This window comes from Magnolia sinica, chromosome 17, assembly GCF_029962835.1.
Source record: "Magnolia sinica isolate HGM2019 chromosome 17, MsV1, whole genome shotgun sequence".
In the NCBI taxonomy this organism is placed as follows: domain Eukaryota; kingdom Viridiplantae; phylum Streptophyta; class Magnoliopsida; order Magnoliales; family Magnoliaceae; genus Magnolia; species Magnolia sinica.
The window spans coordinates 14,234,949-14,253,601 of NC_080589.1; the positions used below are offsets into that span (position 1 = coordinate 14,234,949).

At 37.6% G+C, this 18,653-nt stretch overlaps 1 protein-coding gene across 2 annotated transcripts in view; it reads left to right on the forward strand.

Annotated features, from left to right (window-relative positions):
- Positions 1-18,653, forward strand: part of LOC131231267 (nuclear cap-binding protein subunit 1) — a 100,654-nt gene that overhangs the window by 23,465 nt on the left and 58,536 nt on the right. For both annotated transcript variants that reach the window (XM_058227407.1, XM_058227408.1), the window contains exon 9: positions 18,271-18,337. In XM_058227407.1, coding sequence (XP_058083390.1) covers positions 18,271-18,337 — 67 coding nt within the window. The remainder of the gene's footprint in view (positions 1-18,270; positions 18,338-18,653) is intronic.

The following is an 18,653-nucleotide window of genomic DNA, read 5'->3' on the forward strand; positions in this document are numbered from 1 at the left end:
TTTCTCTGTTCCATTGGTTGTCAAATTGCGTGCTCTTGTATTGGTTGTTATAGTGTCATCAGTGTTTGAAATATCGGTATCGCACTATGTATCACACCCTTAGGATACAAATATGTGTCGGTTATCACACGGGATATATCGTTTGTATCCAATAATTTATCGCACTTTTTTGGGAGACATGGGGAAAATTGTTGAATTTTCCAATGAAAGTTTAGGGATTGTTAAAAAAGGCCTTAATACACAATCTTAAATCATAACATCTCAAAAAAGAAGTGCACATAATTAGGGCTGTACATCGAGCCGAGTCGAGTCGAGGTGGGTCAAGCTTGGCTTGACTCGTCTGTTCTCTCCTCGAATTTGAGCTCGAGCTCAGCCTCAAGCTTACCATTGGAGCTTGGCTTGTTTTCAAAAATTTCGAGTCAAGCTCGAGGCGAGCTAGTGGATCGAGTCAAGGCGAGCTTACCTCGAGTCGAGTCGAACCTGATCCCAACCCGACCCAACTCGCACCCGACTCAACCCAGCAACCTAACCCAATTGGCACCCGACTCAACCTAGCCACCTGACCCAATTGACCAAACCCACACCGACTCAACTCCCAAATCAAATATTCAATTAATAAAAAATATCTATATATATAATATTTAATTTTTTATTTTTAAATACAATATATTATATATAATATAATATATATTTGAGTCGAGCCGAGCTCGAGCTCGAGCTTCGGGCCGAGTCGAGTTGAGTCAAGATCCACTGTGATCGAACTCGGCTTGTTTTCAAAACGTGCTGGGTCATTTCAAGCTTGGCTCGCCTCGAGTCGTCGTTCGAGCCGAGTCAAGTCGAGCTAGATCGAGCCGAGTAGCTCGTGTACAGCCCTACACATAATAGATTTCCTTTGCATAGAGTCCTAAGTTATGTGTTGTTTGACTAAACTGTGCAATTATATTCAAATTGAATGCATAACATTTTTAAATGTATCTAATTCATTAAAAATGAAAAAAAGAGTATAAATTGAAAAACATACCTGTGAATGATATGATTGGCAATGGCCTAGACCCACATAGAGATGCGTGGTGGCAATGGTGCTCTATGGGCCCAACCGTAATGTATGTTTTTTAATCCACGTGGTTCATCCATTTTCCCATATATTTTGGACCATAATCCCAAAAATTAGGCAGATTCAAATCTCATGTGGACCACACCACAAGAAAATAGTGGTAATTGAATGCCCACCATTAAAAACTTCTCGGGGCGATAAAAGTTTTGGATGAAGCCGATATTTGTGTTTTCACTTCATCCGGGTCTTTGTGACTTAATCAATAGGTTGGATGGCAAATAAACATTACAGTGGGCCCTAGGAAATTTTTAATGGTGACCATTCAATTACAACTGTTTTCTTATTGTGTGGTCCACTTAAGACTTGTGTTTGCCTCATTTTTGGGATCATGCCCTAAAATAATTTTGAAAAATAGAGTAATGGCATGGATATAACACACACATCATGGTGGGGCCTGCAGAGCACTATCCAGTTGCAAGGTGTTGCTGGTAGCATCAGTAGGCAATTCGTGTCCGTCATGGGGAGAAATTTAGGTGAAACCCCGTATCCACCGAGGTTGATGGGACCCTAACTTTGGGGCCCATTGTGATGTATATGACTGCATCCATGATGTCCATCTGTATTGAAAGCTCATATTAGGGCATGATTAAAAAAAATGAAGCAGTTCCAAATCCTAGATGGACTACAGAATATGAAACAATGGTGATTGACTATTAAAAACTTCTTGTGGGCCACAAAAAGCTTTGGAGTTTGGACCATTAAGATTTGAGTCAGCTTCATTTTTGGGCTCATGCCTTAAAATGAGCTTTCAAAATGTTTGGATGGTGTGGATTTAAGACACATGCATTACTATGGGCTCCACAGTCAGGGTTCCTACCTCGGTGGATCTGGGTCTCACCTAATCCGCTCCCTTCTTGCTGGGGGTAATACCCAATCCATGTGCGACGGAACATCATTGTGGGTGGGACCCTGACTGTGAGCCCCACCATGATATATGTGTTATATCCACATCGTCCATCCATTTGGAGAACATTTTACGGCATGAGTCAAAGAATGACGCCAATCCAAATCTCAAGTGAACCCCACCATAGAAAATAGTGGGGACAATGATGCCCACCGTTGAAACTTGAAACTATTTAGGGGGGGCTCACCATGATGTTTATTTGAGATCCAACCTATTCACAAGTTCAGAAAGATATGGACAAATGAAAAACACAAATATCAACTTGATCGAAAACTTTTGTGGCCCCTATGAAGTTTTTAATGGTAGGCGTTCAGTCCCCATAGTTTTCTGTGGTGGGGTCCACTTGAGCTTTTGATTTACCTCATTATTTGTCTCATAACCTAAAATGATCTCTCCAAATGGATGGACGGAATAGATATACAATACATACATCAAAGTGGGCCCCACCGTAAGGGCCGCACAATATTTGGTGCATCCGAGTCACACGGAATCCACTCTCCCTTTAAGTTAAGGGGTGTGGATTAGGTGTTACTTGGGTAACAACTAGGTGGGTGTTACCCTTATTGTAGGGCCCACCCTGATGATATGTTGTATATCCACTCCGTTCATTTGTTTTTTCAGCCCATTTTAGGATGTGGTCCCAAACATTAAGCACATCCAAATCTCAGGTGGACCACACCACATGAAACAATGATGATTTAATGCTCACCATTGAAAACTTCTAAAGGCCCACTATAAGCAAATCTGTAATGTTTATTTGTCATCCAACCCATTTATAGAGTCAACATGAAGGGAAAATACAAAGATTAGTTCAACCCAAAACTTTTATGGCCTACAAGATACTTTTAATGGTCATTCACCTATTTTTCCAGTGGTGTAGTCCACTTGAGATTTTTATATGCTTAAATTTTGGCATAACATCCTTATATTATCTGAAAAAACTGATGGACAGTGTGGATATGAACCACATTCATCAAGATGGGCCCCACACGGTAAGGGTAACACCCACTAAGCCATTAGCTGCGTAACAGCTAATCCTGTGCCTAACTTAAGGCCGAGAGAGAGAGTCGAAAGACTCTCTTCTCCGTTAAAGACGGCCCCGCAACAGTGACTGAGACCCCAACCCCGGAAATCCCTCCTAACTCCCCCCATTTTTTTTTTTTTTTTTGACAAATCCCAAACCAAATCCCCATAATCCTCGGTGAAAATTTTTAATCCTTCCAAAAAAATTATCATTGAAGAAAAAAAGGGGGTTTAGGGTTTTTCTTACATCATACGGCGATGTCGACCGCAGCCCACCAAATCCAGTCAAAAGCAACTACCTTGGGAAGATCACAAAGTTAAGAGAATTTTTCTCTATATATTTTTATATATTTTTGAATTTCTGGGAAGAGATGTTGCATGATTTTGCTGTGCCCCTATTTTATCGAATCAAGCGAAAATCTGCAATATTAGGCATTATTGGCCGATATATTGTCTAATATCGGCGACATCTCGTGATATCTTCCGATATAACACACGATACACAGGAGTCTGTCAAATTTTCATTATTTTTCTGTACTTCCGAGCGGTTTCGTATCGCTGACCGACGATAACGATAATATTGGCCGATATATAGGCCGATAGTATTGATATTGTGAACACTGAGTGTCATGACATATTAATCATTTCAGGGACTCAACATTTTGGAGGGTGTCTTGGCCAGGGTTAAAACAGAGTTGTGATTTCTGAAATGGACTGAGACTGAGAGGAGACATTTCTGGGTGACAAGAATTCTCATCTCAAATAATAAAAATAGAAATCATGATCTTGTGGCTTTGATAAGCCCACACATGTGTAGAGCCCTGGCCATCTACACAAGCACACATGTCAATGATCCAGTGTTTAGATCTTCTGGCTAAAAATCAGGCCACTTCACTTAGGTGGCCATTCTGTACAAACGAATAGATAACAAATTTTCACCTAGCTGTCAGCCAGAGTAGCAAACTAAGTGATAGGAAAGTCTAGTGTGGTCAAAGCAGGAAGCGGCAGAGGATAGGTTTTGGTTAGCTCAACCAGGGTAGTAAGACAAGCAGGTGTTGGGTGGTTCAACTAGAGCAGAGAAAGGGTAAGCAGGAGAGCTAGCAGCAGGAGAGGAAGCTGCAGGCAAGCAATTGATTGATGGAGCAGTAGTGTCAGATCGTAGTTCAACCACAGTTGTTAAGGTGCTCCCTATGTCATCAGCATATATGATCAAAATAGTGGTAGATGGTGCAGTTCTTTTCAAGCAATTGATTGATGGAGCAGTAGTGTCAGATTGTAGTTCAACCAGAGTTGTTAAGGTGCTCCCTGAGAGAGCTATGTCATCAGCATATATGATCAAAATAGTGGTAGATGGTGCAGTTCTTTCTATAATCAGAAAATGATCAGATTTTCTCCTTAGAAAACCAATATGAGATCGCAACACTGAATTTGTCAAACTAGGCCATGGAGATTGTTTCAACCGAAAAATGGCATGCTTTAACCAATGAATCTCCATGGAAGAGACATGCAAACTTCTTTTTGCAAATCTCCATGGAGAAATGCATTCTTTACATTGAATTGATGTAACTTGTAAGGGACATAAGTGGCAACAACTGAGAGAACTCACACAAAATTCAACTTTGCAATGGGGGAAATGTCTCTTGATGATTTATTCCATACCGTTGAGTGAACCCCTTTACAATCCAATGACTTTTTTAATTCACTTTATTGATCCACAACCACAAGGCTTATGTTTCAAGGTAAACACCCATTTTCAACCAACCACATGCTTTCATTCTAGCAACTTTACTATGTTCCTTGTATCTCTAAGATTGTCATTTCCTCCATTATAGTTGCTTTCCATTAAGGGTCAACTAGGGCATTTGAGACTTCACAAGGAACTGCAATAGAGGAAATGTAAGCGATATACGCTTGAAAGGATAGAGAAGGAATTGCACAATATGAAGTTACTAATGGGATAAGATGTACATGACCGTTTAACTCTCAGAATAGCAATCAATAATTCAAGAGAGGAAGACATTGACATTGAGTATGAGGATAAGTGGTGATCAATGAGTTGTTCTTGAGGCTTATCCTTGTCTTTCCTTAATGTATACACCTTCAACTTCTTTTTTATGGACTTGGACTAATCTTAAACTTGAACTATAAGGACTATAAGTACAATCACTGGTAAAGGAAAGGGAAAGGGTACATTAACAAGTGAACTAGTAGCTCAGAGAAAATGTATGGCATGTTTTGAAAAATGACTTCTTTGGGGAAATACATTCCTTTTGTCTTAGGAAAAAACGTTTGTATCCCTTTTTAAGAATGTATTCTGTGGCAACAACTTTGTAGCTTGGGGATTGAACTTTTTCCATGAAGGTCCAAGGATACGAACAACACATACTCGCGAAAAAACTTTTGAAGGAATAGGGATAAGGAAAAGCAATAACACACATGTAGGAGTTTTGTGCTTTCATTGCCGGTCCTCAGCCTAGATAAAGGAGGAGGGTTACATCATGTTGGCAACTGGTGTGTAACTTTTGCCACAACTTCTATCATGAATCCTAACAACGTCCATGGTAAAAATCGCAAAATAGGATGTGTAATTGACCTCAACTAATTAATTGACTCCAATTAGTTGGGATAAGGCTTAGATGATGATGAAGATGATGATGAGAGAATAAGGAAAAATCCAAAATGGGAGTCATCATCTTATTAACCACAACTGTGAGAAATGCTTCATCCTAGTAGATTTAGAAAATAATATCCCAATCAAGAGGATTGAGTGATCTCCACTCCGTTATCCATTTTGTTGGGTGCGTTCGCACATGAGGTTTGAATTTCCATCCCATGATCCATGTATTTTCGAAATCATGATGAAGGTACTCCTTGGCATTGTCACAACTCTTATGCTCGAGTCAAATCGAGTTTGGTCCACTTTGTGAAACATTTTGACAATATACACTCCATCCTAGCCTTTCATTAGATAAATCCATGTAGATCTAAAATAATCATCCATAAAAAAAATTAATACTTGTAACCAAACACAAATAGTGGGTCCTACACATCAGAGTGAATAAGGTTAAAAGAACTAGAACTTCTCATATTACTAAAAGGAAATGAAGTTCTTCAATGTTTCGATTTTTGAAGGCTTCGCATTGAAATTCCAGCTCATTTACAAATTTTATTTGGAAACAATAACTGAAGAGATTTAAATGATGTGTCTTAAGCAAGCATACGGTTTTTTTTTTTTGATTGGGTGTTCATTGGACGTATGTGGTAAGACTTTGTCTTGGGCCCATGTCAGTGATGTGCACCAGTTGCGATACTAAGTTGGATATCCTAGTTGGTGTGTCATGATCATCATTTAAGTTTTATCCCAACTAACGGGGTCAACCGTACGAATCCCGTTTCACCATTTATATCATGGACATTGTCAAGATTCATGATAAAAGTTATGGTAAAAGTTTTATGTCGGCTGCCAACTTGACACAACCTTCTTCCATTTGGGTTTGGGACCGGCAATGAGAGCACAAAATTCCTACATGTGGCATTGTTCTTCCTCATTTTTTATTCGTCAAAAGTTTTTAGGTGAGCATGTTTTGTTCATGTCGTTGGATCTTTACAGAATAAGTCTTTAAGCTACAAAATTGTTTCCTTGGGATACTCACATTCTCAAAATGGATCAAGTGTTATCATCCTAAGATGGAAAGAATCTATGATTCCAAAGAAGTCACTTTTTTTTAGAACATACATTTTCTTCTCAGGGCGACTAGTTTAATTGTTGATGCACCATTTTGTCTACCTTTGATTTTTGATAAGCCTTGTAGTCTAGTTTAAAATTTGACCAAGTAAATTGGGAGGCACTTAGTGAGCATGCGACAAATATACACACACTGTAACTCTAAAATTGACTTGGAGATAAAATAAGAAGAGATGCTTCTTGATTTGAACATTCTAAACATCGTCTTCAGGACCAATGCCATTCCTCTTCTTGTTGTTAGGTCCTGGATGATGCATTGAGGAGGATAGAATGTGACTTTACAATTTAATTGTTTTGTTAGAGTACTAAATGATTGCAAATTTGATGGAAAAAGAGACAAACAACAAATGGTAAAGACAATTGACAGAGAGAGTTGATAAGTCACTTATCTAGAGGCCCAAAAAGCAAATTTGATGGAAAAGAAGGTACATGCACAATGGAAGGTAAAGACAATTAACTAAGAGAGGTGATAAGTCCCTTTTCTAGAGGCTCTGGTAAATGACCCATCATCGAGTTTGATGTTGATAAAAATAGGTAAATATGAAACAAAACCTTCCTTTTTACCAATCATATGGTTAGAGGCTCCTAAATTAGTGATCTAGTATGTGGAGAAATGATGCTTAGAATCAGAGGCATTGTTAATAGTTGCACATATACACAAATGGTCATTCAGATTAGTGAATTGAACATATGCTTTAAGGGAAGGCACTTGCTTTTGAAGATCATTTTTGACTTACCTGTTGGGTCTGGCATATAATCATTTATGGGCATAGTAGTGTTCTTCTTTGTGCATTGTTGGCAACATTATTCCTTGGCGTTAGGTGCATTTGAGGACTTAAATCATGGCAATTCTTCTTGAGATATTTGTGCTTTTTCACTATGGTTATATTGAATGTCTGCGGAAGAAAAAGGGTGGATGATTTGATTTTGTCCTCTTCTAGATTTTGGAGTCCCTACGTAGAGTAGATCTCTCGGGAAGGTTATTATGTCTAACAGTGCTAGCTTGCCGACTAGCCTTCCCTCTGATATGAATGTATACTAATTTTAAGGAAAGTAGGGAATCTCTTCCAAGCTAGGTCTTCCGTAATGGTAATGGCGGCTGTAATGGCCACCATCGTTACCTTTACGATACGGGTCGTAACGGCCGTTATGGCCCCTGTAACGGCTGTTATGGTCTCTTTTATTTTATTGAAAAAAAACATGAAAAACCTATATCAGCCTTGCAATTGACTATTTCGGGGCCATTATGGCCTTTACAAGGGCATAACAAGCCATTATAAGGGTTGTAATGGCTGTTACGGCCTTACAGGTCATTTTTTCCGTAATAGATATTACAGTCGTTACAACCTTGTAATGTATAACGATTGCCACTGTTACCTTTACGTAACAGCCGTTAAGGCACACCATGCTTCCAAGAACTTTTGCAACTCAAAACTTGAATGTAACTCAACAAATAATTTGAAAATTCATTGTTGTTCTTTTGTTTGCGTCTTCACGTCCACAGGGGTAGTAGCAATAAATGTGTTGTAATTCTTCCACTTCTATCACATTGCTGTGAGATAGTCCCCAACTGAAATCTCCCTTTTTTGCATGTTCGCTAGCTCATGATCAAGGTGTTCCGTAGTGGTAACGGCGGGCATAACGGTGCCCACCATTAAGGTTAAGGATACGCTAAATCGGTGTAACGGGTGATACGCCCCTGTATCGGTAAAATTTTTTTTCCTAAAAAAAAATCCAGAAAAAAAATTCAGAAAATTCAAAAAATTATAAATACTCCAAATATGTATTCATTTATAAATTTGAACATGTTTATGGTAGTATAAAGGTCCAATCTTTGGTGAGAATGCTATATCGACCTATTTGATGGATTTATGAACCTGACAACCTGTAATTAACTGCAAACCTTTTATATTTAGTTGTCTAACTTATAATATCTATATAAATTTACTATAATGAATGTAATACTAAATCATCTTATCTTTTCAAGTTTTACTTTTATTTATAGTGCTAGTGCATTGCATACTTCGTGACTTGCATACATTGCATTTCAATATATAGAGTTTAGGGACTTTTGTATCCTATTATGTAGTTCATATACATAACAATTTGATATCATTTCCCGCTATAGATCTTAAGAAAAAATTAAAATTAAATTGGGGTAAATAGTATTGTTGATTCGGGGCTGATTTGGGGACCATTCGATGCCCCAAACTAGCCTCAAATTAATGCAATCTATTGGCACTTATCCCACTAATGGATTGGTGGACATTTATCGGACTGAAAAATGAAAAATATCAAATGGTCCTATTTTAAAAAACAAGTGTCTGCAAACTAATGGTGAAAATTGTTCAAACAATTTAATTTTGGGATTGTGACTTAGCAACAATGGTCCCAAAATTTAATTGGTTAATTTTAAGTTGATATATACAGTGTTCGAAATATCGGTATCGCATTACGTATTGCATCCTTGGGATACAGATACGTATCGGTTATCGCACGGGATATATTGTTTGTATCGAGTAATCAATCACACTTTTTGGGAAACATGGGGAAACATTGAGAAAATGGTTGAATTTTTCAATGAAACTTCAGGGATTGTTAAAAAAGACTTTAATACACTTTTAAATCATAACATCTAAAAATAGAAGTGCACATAATAGGTTTCCTTTGTATATGGTCCTAAGCTATGCGCTGTCTAACTGAATTAACGCAACTATATTCAAATTGAATGCATTATATTTAGTGTGTATGTGATGATCATTTCATCAAACATTCCTAAACACTCCTGAACTAATGCAACTATATTTGAATCGATATTTTAACTATTTTAAATTAAAATGATTTTTATTTTCCGAAAATTGACAAGGACTTACAAATCAGTAGACCAGCCCTCACATGTGCTTGATTTCATGTTTGGAGTGCAACATTCCAAGCAATTTGGGAGAAATTGGGGAAATTTTGAATTTCCCCTAATTTTCCTTAAATCAAACCACCTACACTCAAATTTCAAAAATAAAGTGTATGTAATGATCGTTTCATCAAATACTTTTAAATATTTCGATATTAGTCTCAATTGATAGTTGGTTGAAGGAAATTTTTGAAGAAAATACGGAGAACATGAAGAACCAATGGATATTGAATTCAAAGCTCCAACTCCATGATTTTTCATGCAAAACATGAAGAACCAATGGATTTATAACCATTTGATACTGATCTAACATAATTTCAAAAAAAAAAAAAAAAAAAAAGGATTGGAAATTGAAAATGCTCACTAGATCGAACATGTTGGATATATCGGCACTACCTGTGCGTTTCGTATCGCACAGGTGGGATACAAGATATATCGGCCGATATCGTTGATATCTAAAACATTGGATATATACCTAATGTACAAATTTTTAGGGCCATGTATGTGGGGTTCACTATATTATGTATTATATATCCATGTCATCCATTCGTTTTGTCAACTCATTTAAGGGTGTGTTAAAAAAATGAGGCAAATCTAGATCTCAGGTGGACCACAAGTGGGCCAGGCGGGCCACCTCGATGTATTTGTATATCCATGCCGCCAATCTGTTTTGCTAACTCATTAAAGGCATGGTCCAAAAATTCAGGTAGATCTAAATTTCAGTGGGCCACTAGTGAGTATCCCTTTAAATGTGGGGCCCACTTCAATGCATTTGTTGTATATCCATGTGGTCCATCCTTTTTGCCAACTTATTTTAGGGCATGGTACAAAAAATGAGGCTGATCCAAATCTTAGGTGGACCACAAAATAGGGATTTAATTGTCACCATAAAAAATTCTTAGGACATTTTTTTTTTTTTTTTGGGGATCAAGCTGTTATTTGTGTTCTCCCTTCATCAAGGTCAAGGTCTGTGTGACCTTATCAACATGTTTGATGGAAAATAAACATTATTGTGGTCCCTAGGAAGATTTTAACGGTGGGCATTCAATCCCAACTGCGTGGTCCAATTTAGATTTGGATCCCTTCATTTCAAAGATCGTGCCCTAAAATGAACTTGGAAAACTGATGGACGGTATGGATATACTACACATAAATCAAGGTGGGCCCCACGCAACACAGTAGTGCAAGTGCATTGCACTGCGTGCACTGTAGAGCATTTTAAAAAAATAAGTGTGTGGTTGTGAAAAAGCCACGCAGTCCATTCATTTTTTCTAAGAGGGAAAATGAAAAGAAAAGAGAGATGGAAATTGAAAAGAAAAGAGGGAAAGAGAGAGAGAGGGAACTGAAAAGAGGGAGGGAGAGAGACAGAGGGATGGGAAGAAAGAAGAAGAAGAAGTGTAGCAGCAACTGTTGCTGCCGCAGATGCAACAGGTCCATAGCTGCAACAGTTGCAACAACCCAAGAAAAAGAAGAAGAAAATAAAATAAAAGAAAAAAGGTATTTTTTAATTTTTTTTTTCCATTTTCCCCATTTTCTCTAGTGTTGTTGTGCGTAACAGCTGTTACGGTACCGTACCGTAACAGCTGTTATGGTCTGTAATTGCCGTTACAAACCCAAAAAATAGAGGTGCACCGTCTCGGGGCCATATTGCGTAACGATATCAACCGTTACCATAACGGTTTGAATACCTTGCTGATGATGTAACTAATACATAGAAGCCATATAGTCCCATTGAAAATATATTTTAGCCACCAAGTCCCATATCTCCTCTACAATCGTTAGAAAATATATTTTACACAAGATTTTAGTTTGTTTCGAAGCTAGCTATATTGGGGCTCAAGATTAATTCAACTAAAAGTGAGATGCTTGGGATTCAAGATTAATGTGGGTAAGAGTGAGAGGCTTGGGATTCATTTTCTTGATGATGAATTATGTCAGCTTGCGAATGTTAACCAAACTCTTTTCCTTCCTCGTACTTGGGTCCGCCTCTTTGCGTAGGAAAGCTAGCCAAGCATTTTTGGGATAGGGTTCTTGAAAGAATTTAGAGGAAGTTGATTGGTTGGAAGTGTCGGACCCTTTCTTTTGGCGGTCAGCTAACCCTCATTAAAGCTGCTTTCTCCAACATGCTTGCATACTTCATGTCTCTCTTCAAATGCCCTAAGTTGACACTGGATAGAATTGGAAAAAAATGAGAAGAGACTTCTTTTGGAGAGGGGCTAACGATGGACACAAGTTCCACCTCTACTAAAATGGGGGAGGTTTGCAAGCCTATCCTGGAAGGGGAAGCGGGGCTGAAGGAATTGGGTCTTACTAAAATTGTGCTCAAGGTATTCAATAACGGTAACGGTGCCCGTTAGCTGTTACCGTTACGCCCTTCGTAATGGTCAAATTTTTTTGTATGCTCAAAAAAATATGGGAATAATCCAATTTAAGTAGAGGATTGCAAATATATATTCTTTTCTGATTTTTAACATGTTTATGATGGCGTAACAGTTCACTCTTTGATAAGAATGCTGTCTCGGGCCTGACAGTCTTCATTTGGCTGTAAAATTAATATATTTGATTAATGATGCTATATAAATATGATAATATTAGTATTATGTTTGTATGTTTTTTTCTATATATATATTTTTTGCATTTTTCACAAATCACCAATAAATGTGCGAAAATATATATATAAAAAAAAGAAGCTTACAAACATCAGATATATTATTGCATTCTAACATTCCATGCATTCCTCACCTTAACCCTTTAAAATCAGGAAAAAAAAGAATCAATTTTTTCTAATTTCTTTTTTTTCGCAATTTTCATAAATCACCAATAAATGTGCGAAAATACTAAAAAATAAAAACAAATTGAAAAAAAAGCATACAAACATCAGATCTATTATTGCATTCTAACATTCCGTGCATTTCTAACCATAACCCTTTCAAATCAGCAAAAAAAAAAAAAAAACCATATTTTTCTAATTTTTTCATAATTTTCGTAAATCACCAATAGATGGTGCGAAAATACCAAAAAATCAAAAGAAAAAAGAAAAATGCATAAATTCTAGCAACATTATGTTGATTAGGTGTTTCATCACTTGTTTTCATCAATTTTAACAAGAAATCAGAAGGAAAAACATCTACTAACCTCTATTTCGAAAATCTCGAAAATGGCCCACCGCTCACTCGAGCTTCGATTCGTTGAAACGTTTTTGATTTGAAGTTTTAATATTCAAAAGTATGGTAGAAGGATCCGAAATCAATATAGAATCGACTTGGGAACAAAGAAAATCAGAGAGAAGTGGAAAAAATCAACAAATGTTGCCCCTCAAAAAAAGAGAGCCGTTTTTTGACCGTTATGCTTTAATGGCGGTTACGGGTCCTGTTTTCGGCCTGACCCTTTTTGATCCCATAACACATAGTGACCCATGCCATTACCATTACATAACGGCTGTTACACTCCTAACGTAACCATTTTTGAATACCTTGACGGTGCTTCTCGGTAGGTGGGCTTTGGAAATTGGGAACCACCTCTAATGTGCTTTGGAAAGATGTTCTTGTAAGCAAGTTTGGCATGTAGGAGGGAGGTTGGATGGTGAACTCCTCCCCGCATCGGGTCTCTGCGGTTCGGAAGGTAACAACGTCAATAAAGCATCTCTTTCGTCAGGGAGTTGCCAATGTTGTCAGGTGCAATCGTATATGCGATTCAGCGATCGCATAATCGCATAATGCCATCCATATGGCATATGAAATGGTCGCATATGCCATAAGGATGGTATGCGATCGCATACCCTCCAACGGAGCATTATGTTTTTTCCTGGAAGTTTTGCCTATAAAAAAAGGCACTTCCCCCTCCTCCATTTGCAACATATACATCCTAAAACACTCGCTTGCTCCCTCATACATAATTCTAAAGCTCTCATTCTCTCTCATAGTCTTAATCTGTTTCATACCATTCACTCTATCAAGAAGCAAGAATCAAGATCTAGACATCTAGTCAAGAAAAGAAGCAAGAAGAAGAATCAATGATTCGATGACTCTATACTATTTTTCTATATCTCTCTCTCTTCTCTTCCACAATTCTATTATCTTATTATTCTAATTTTTAATCTCCATTCTAATCTCTTATTCTAAGTTTCTGACCTTTTTTTTTTTCTTTCTAATCCCTATTCTAAGTTTCTATTTTCTAACTTGTGTTTGTGTGATCTATTCTTGATTCTTTTTAGAATTATCATTTATCAAGATTCAAGAGTCAAGACTCAAGAGTAAGACTTAACTCAAGAGACTCGTAAGTCTCAACAACTCAAGACTCAAGAGTCAAGAGTCAAGTCTCAACTCTCAAGTGGCAATCACACAGTCAAGTCCCAACAAAGTGAACAATGTCTTCTATTTTGTTTCATACTTTCATTGTAATTTGTAGACTTGTAGTTTCTAGTTTCTACTTTGTACTTTGTAGTTTCTAGTTTCTAGATTCTAGACTTCTAGTTCTAGTTTATTTCAACTTTCAACTTTCTAGTTTATTTCAAGTTTGAAGTTTCTATTTTTTTATATTTCTAGTTTAATTATTTCTAGTTTCTTGTAATCGTGTTTATTTCTGGTTTGTAGTTTCTAGTTTGTAGTTTCTAGAATTCAAGAAAGATTCAAGCAGTGTGATCATTTACAAGTTACAACTTTCAAGAATCTAGAATCTAGAATCTGGAATCTAGATTCAAGACTTAAAGACTTTCAAGTTTCAAATTCTTAATCTTTCGAGTTCAAGAGACGAGGTTTTCAACTTTGAAGAATCAATTCAAGACTTACTTTCAAGACTTTTAAGTTTCAACAACAACTTCCAACCTCCAACTTCCAAGGACTCAAGTCAAGATTCTCTCTCCCTGTCTCTCTCTCAATTGTATTTGTAACTCCGCAACCACACTAGTGAGACTCTCCCTCCCTCTCTTTTAGTATTTTAAACTATTTACTTAATTTAGTACTTAGTAGTATTTACTTTATTACTTAGTAGTTATCACTTGCTTATTATACTAAATAATACTTATTTAGTAGTACGTACTACTTACTACTTAGTACTTATTTAGTTTAGTACTTGCTACTTAGACTAAACACACTCATATTCTCATACACACACTATGGTTAACTACTCTACCCTACTAGGCTACTACATAGTGTGATCATGTCTTCTTCCCAATCTTCTACTTTGAAACCAACGTCAAATGACCTGGGTTGGAAGTACGGGCACTATCGAAGTGCCAATGACCAGTACCAAGTAGTGTGTGACCTATGCGGATTCGTAAGTTCCGGTGGTATTGATCGGCATAAACAACACCTTGTGCACACATCGGGAGCAAATGCAAGAGTATGTGTCCCAATGTTACTCTGGAGATCCGTAGGAGAATTATGGAGTACATAGATAGGCATGCTCGGAAAGACATGCCACGATGACTGTGCAAGAATAATTTATAGAGAGAAGCTTATGAGGACCACAATGTAGTAGATTTAGATGAATCTACACCAGCAACATCCACAGGGTGATCTAGATCGATCTCCAAAAGAGCTCATGGCCATGGGCATATTGATAGGTGGTGTAGACTACATCCGGAAGATGTGGTTGACCAAAGGGGTAAGGGACCCGCCCAAACCACTTTAGAAAACTGGTATAAGAAGGATAGAAAAACCACGATTCAGTACATTGCGAAGTGGTTATACTAAGCTGGTGTAACTTTTAACACCGTGAAAATGAAGAGTTTTAAAAATAATGGTTGAAGATATAGGTCAATTTGGACCTGGTTTGAAACCCCATTCCTATCATGAAGTGAGGGAGAGTTGCCTAAAAAAGGAGGTGGAGTTTACTAGAAACTTTATCTCTGAATATGAAGAAAGTTGAAAAATATATGGTTGTTCGTTATTGGCGGATGGATGGACCAATAGATTCGGTCGAACATTGATAACTTTTTTGTAAATTGTTCAACTGGGACAATGTTTTTAAGGTTCGTGGATGCATCGGCCCATTCCCACATGGCCGATTATCTATTTAAATTGTTAGATAGTATAGTTGAAGAGGTAAGAGGGGAATATGTTGTCCAAGTTATCATGGACAACGTAGCTAGTTATGCAGTTGCCGTCGCCAACTTATGGAGAAGAGGCGACGTTTATTTTGGACACCATGCACGACACATTGTGTCGATTTAATGTTAGAAGATATAGGTAGGTTATATCTTAAAGTAATTGCTAGGGCTACGAGAATCACAGTTTTTATGTACAAGCATGCCCTTCTTCTCAACCACATAAGAAACTACCTTGGGTGCAACTTGCTTCGTCCGATCGTCACCCGATTCGTAACAACTTTCTTAACACTACAAAGACTACATTCAAAGAAAGCTGAACTTAGGTCCTTTGTAGTGTCGGTTGATTCGAATAATGGACCATGGTCAAAGAAGGCCGAAGGAAAGTTAGTCCAACAAACCATTTTTCCTGCTCAATTTTGGGCTCAAGTGGCAAATGCCTTAAAATCATCTGAACCCTTAGTAAATGTGTTGCGATTGGTGGATGGTGATGAAAAGCCACCTATGGGCTATATCTCTGATGCGATGGAGATGACTAGAAACAAAGTAATGGAACACTTCAACGATAAAGAACGTGATTACTAGCCCATCCTAAATATTATAGATGCTAGATGGGGCATCCAAATGTTATTCCTTTTGTATTCAGCTGCTTCCATCCTTAATTCGACCGTCTTCTTTGCGTCTACCGATTGGATTGCTGCAACCGCGTTTCATATGGTTGGATTTCTAGACATTTTAAAAAGAATGGCTCCAAACAAAGAAAAACATGATAAAATTTCTCGGGAGCTGGACCTCTATCTGAAGAGTGTAGGGATTTGGTCAAGAGAGATTGTTATCAGGCATGGAAGTATGAAATTGCCAAGTAGGTATGCAATTCAATGTATTTCTACAACTTACAATGTAAGAAATCTAAGTGAGAAAGTGTCTGACTTAAACTTATTTGCACAATTGACTGGTGGTCTATGTATGGAGTTGACTTGACCAGGAGGCATTTAGCACTACAAAAGCTGGCCATGAGAATTTTTGGCCTTACGTGTTCTTCGAGCGGTTGTGAGCGCAACTGGAGTACATTCGAGTCGGTAAGTTTTACAAATTGCAACTTAAAGTTCTATAATTTACTTCTAGTTTCCAATTTCAATGCTAAATTGCTAATATTACATATTCTAAATGTTAATGGTATGTAGATTCACACGAAAAAAAAGAAATTGCCTCGAACAAAAGAAATTCAACGACCCGGTCTTCATCTAGTATAACCAAAATTTGCAAGAAAGATTTCAGGCTAGGCGAGAAAAGTATGAATTCTATGATCCTATCAACATAGATGATTTGGAGGTAGATAGTGAGTGGCTTGTGGAGACAAAGTATCTAGTCTTTGTTGGCGAGTCTCTTATATGGGCCCAAGTCGAAGACGCCGCTTATGGATCGGCACCTGGCGAAGGCTCTCAATCTCGACGGTGGAGAAGAAGAGCTGGAGGGGCGAGTAGTAGCACGAGGCCTGCACGCAACAATTAATGAGAAGACGACGATGATATTGAGATTGAAGAAGTACAAGAAGAAGATGCTTGACTATTAGACATGCGGACAGATGACGAAGAAATAGAAGAAGAAGAAGTGTACGTTGAAGAATGAGATGACTCTGATGATGACGGCGACGATGGTGATGGTGGTGATGTGCCACATTGGGAGAGGGGGGAAGAAAAGGCGAAGATCTAACCCATTCCATGCTCTCATACCATGTTTAAATCCATGGTGTTGGAGAAAAGAGAAAAAGGAAAGGGGGAGAAGGGAGAGAAGAAAGAGAGATGTCTCCCCCACATGTAGGGCTCTTATTTAATTTAACTATATGGTGCACCCGTAGGAGTACAACCAATATGTGATGTGCACACTCACATTCTTTACTCCATCTTTTTTTTTGACAGTTTGGCTAACTTGAGGAGTGGAATGGCCTATTCTTAGCCAAAGGATGTAAATTGTGTGACCCACTAAAGGAAAGGAAAGATCGATCTCTTATATGTTCCATTATTCTATCATGATTGCATGTAGGTCAGCCTATATTCATTTGGGCTTCCCTCACAAAGTTGTAATATACTATAATTAGCAAAATTTAGTGATTTTTACCAGATATCATATTATGGTGTTGATTTGTCCAAATATTATATTATGTAATAAATAGTCTGTAGAGTGTAGACAAGTATTGTGGGGCATGTATGGATTAGGCTATATGTCTTGTGCCTGTGACCCTTTGTTATCTAGCATGAAATGAAGATCCATGGTCAAGTGCTAATAAATGGAATTGGAAGTTTCATGATTATTATTATTTTTAAAATGTTTTTGTGGTCCTAGAACTAATTAATGCTCAAGTTCATGTATGCAAACTCTTCAGAATGGATTGATATAAAGACATTGAGTTGAACATCAAGTAAAAGATCATCCTATTTCCTATATGGATTTGCTGCACTTAGCATCATACTCTTGACAACAGTATTATTGCTCTACTGATAATCTCTTCCTAATTGACTTGTTTTTTCAGGACTTCTTGGAAGATCTATGGGATCGTATACAAGTACTATCCAACAATGAATGGAAAGTTGATAGTGGTATGCAATTTTTGTTTTTTCGATGCTTCTACTGATTATATTGTTCTGAGTGGTGTTATTCATCAGCCTGTACAGGATGGTTTTGGTCAAGTTGAATGTAGTAAAAGGATGGTTTTGGTCTTAGTTTGTTTAGTTTGTATGCACATAGGCAACTTATATTCATCTACATAAGAGTTCATTCAAGTTAATCATAATGTTCACGTGTATACACCCTGATCCATAGCTCAAGTGGTAGACTGAGTGAAAGATACCTCGTTTCAACACTGAGGTCTTGGTATTGATCCCTAGTGGGGGTGGCTAACAGTGAAGTGTGAAC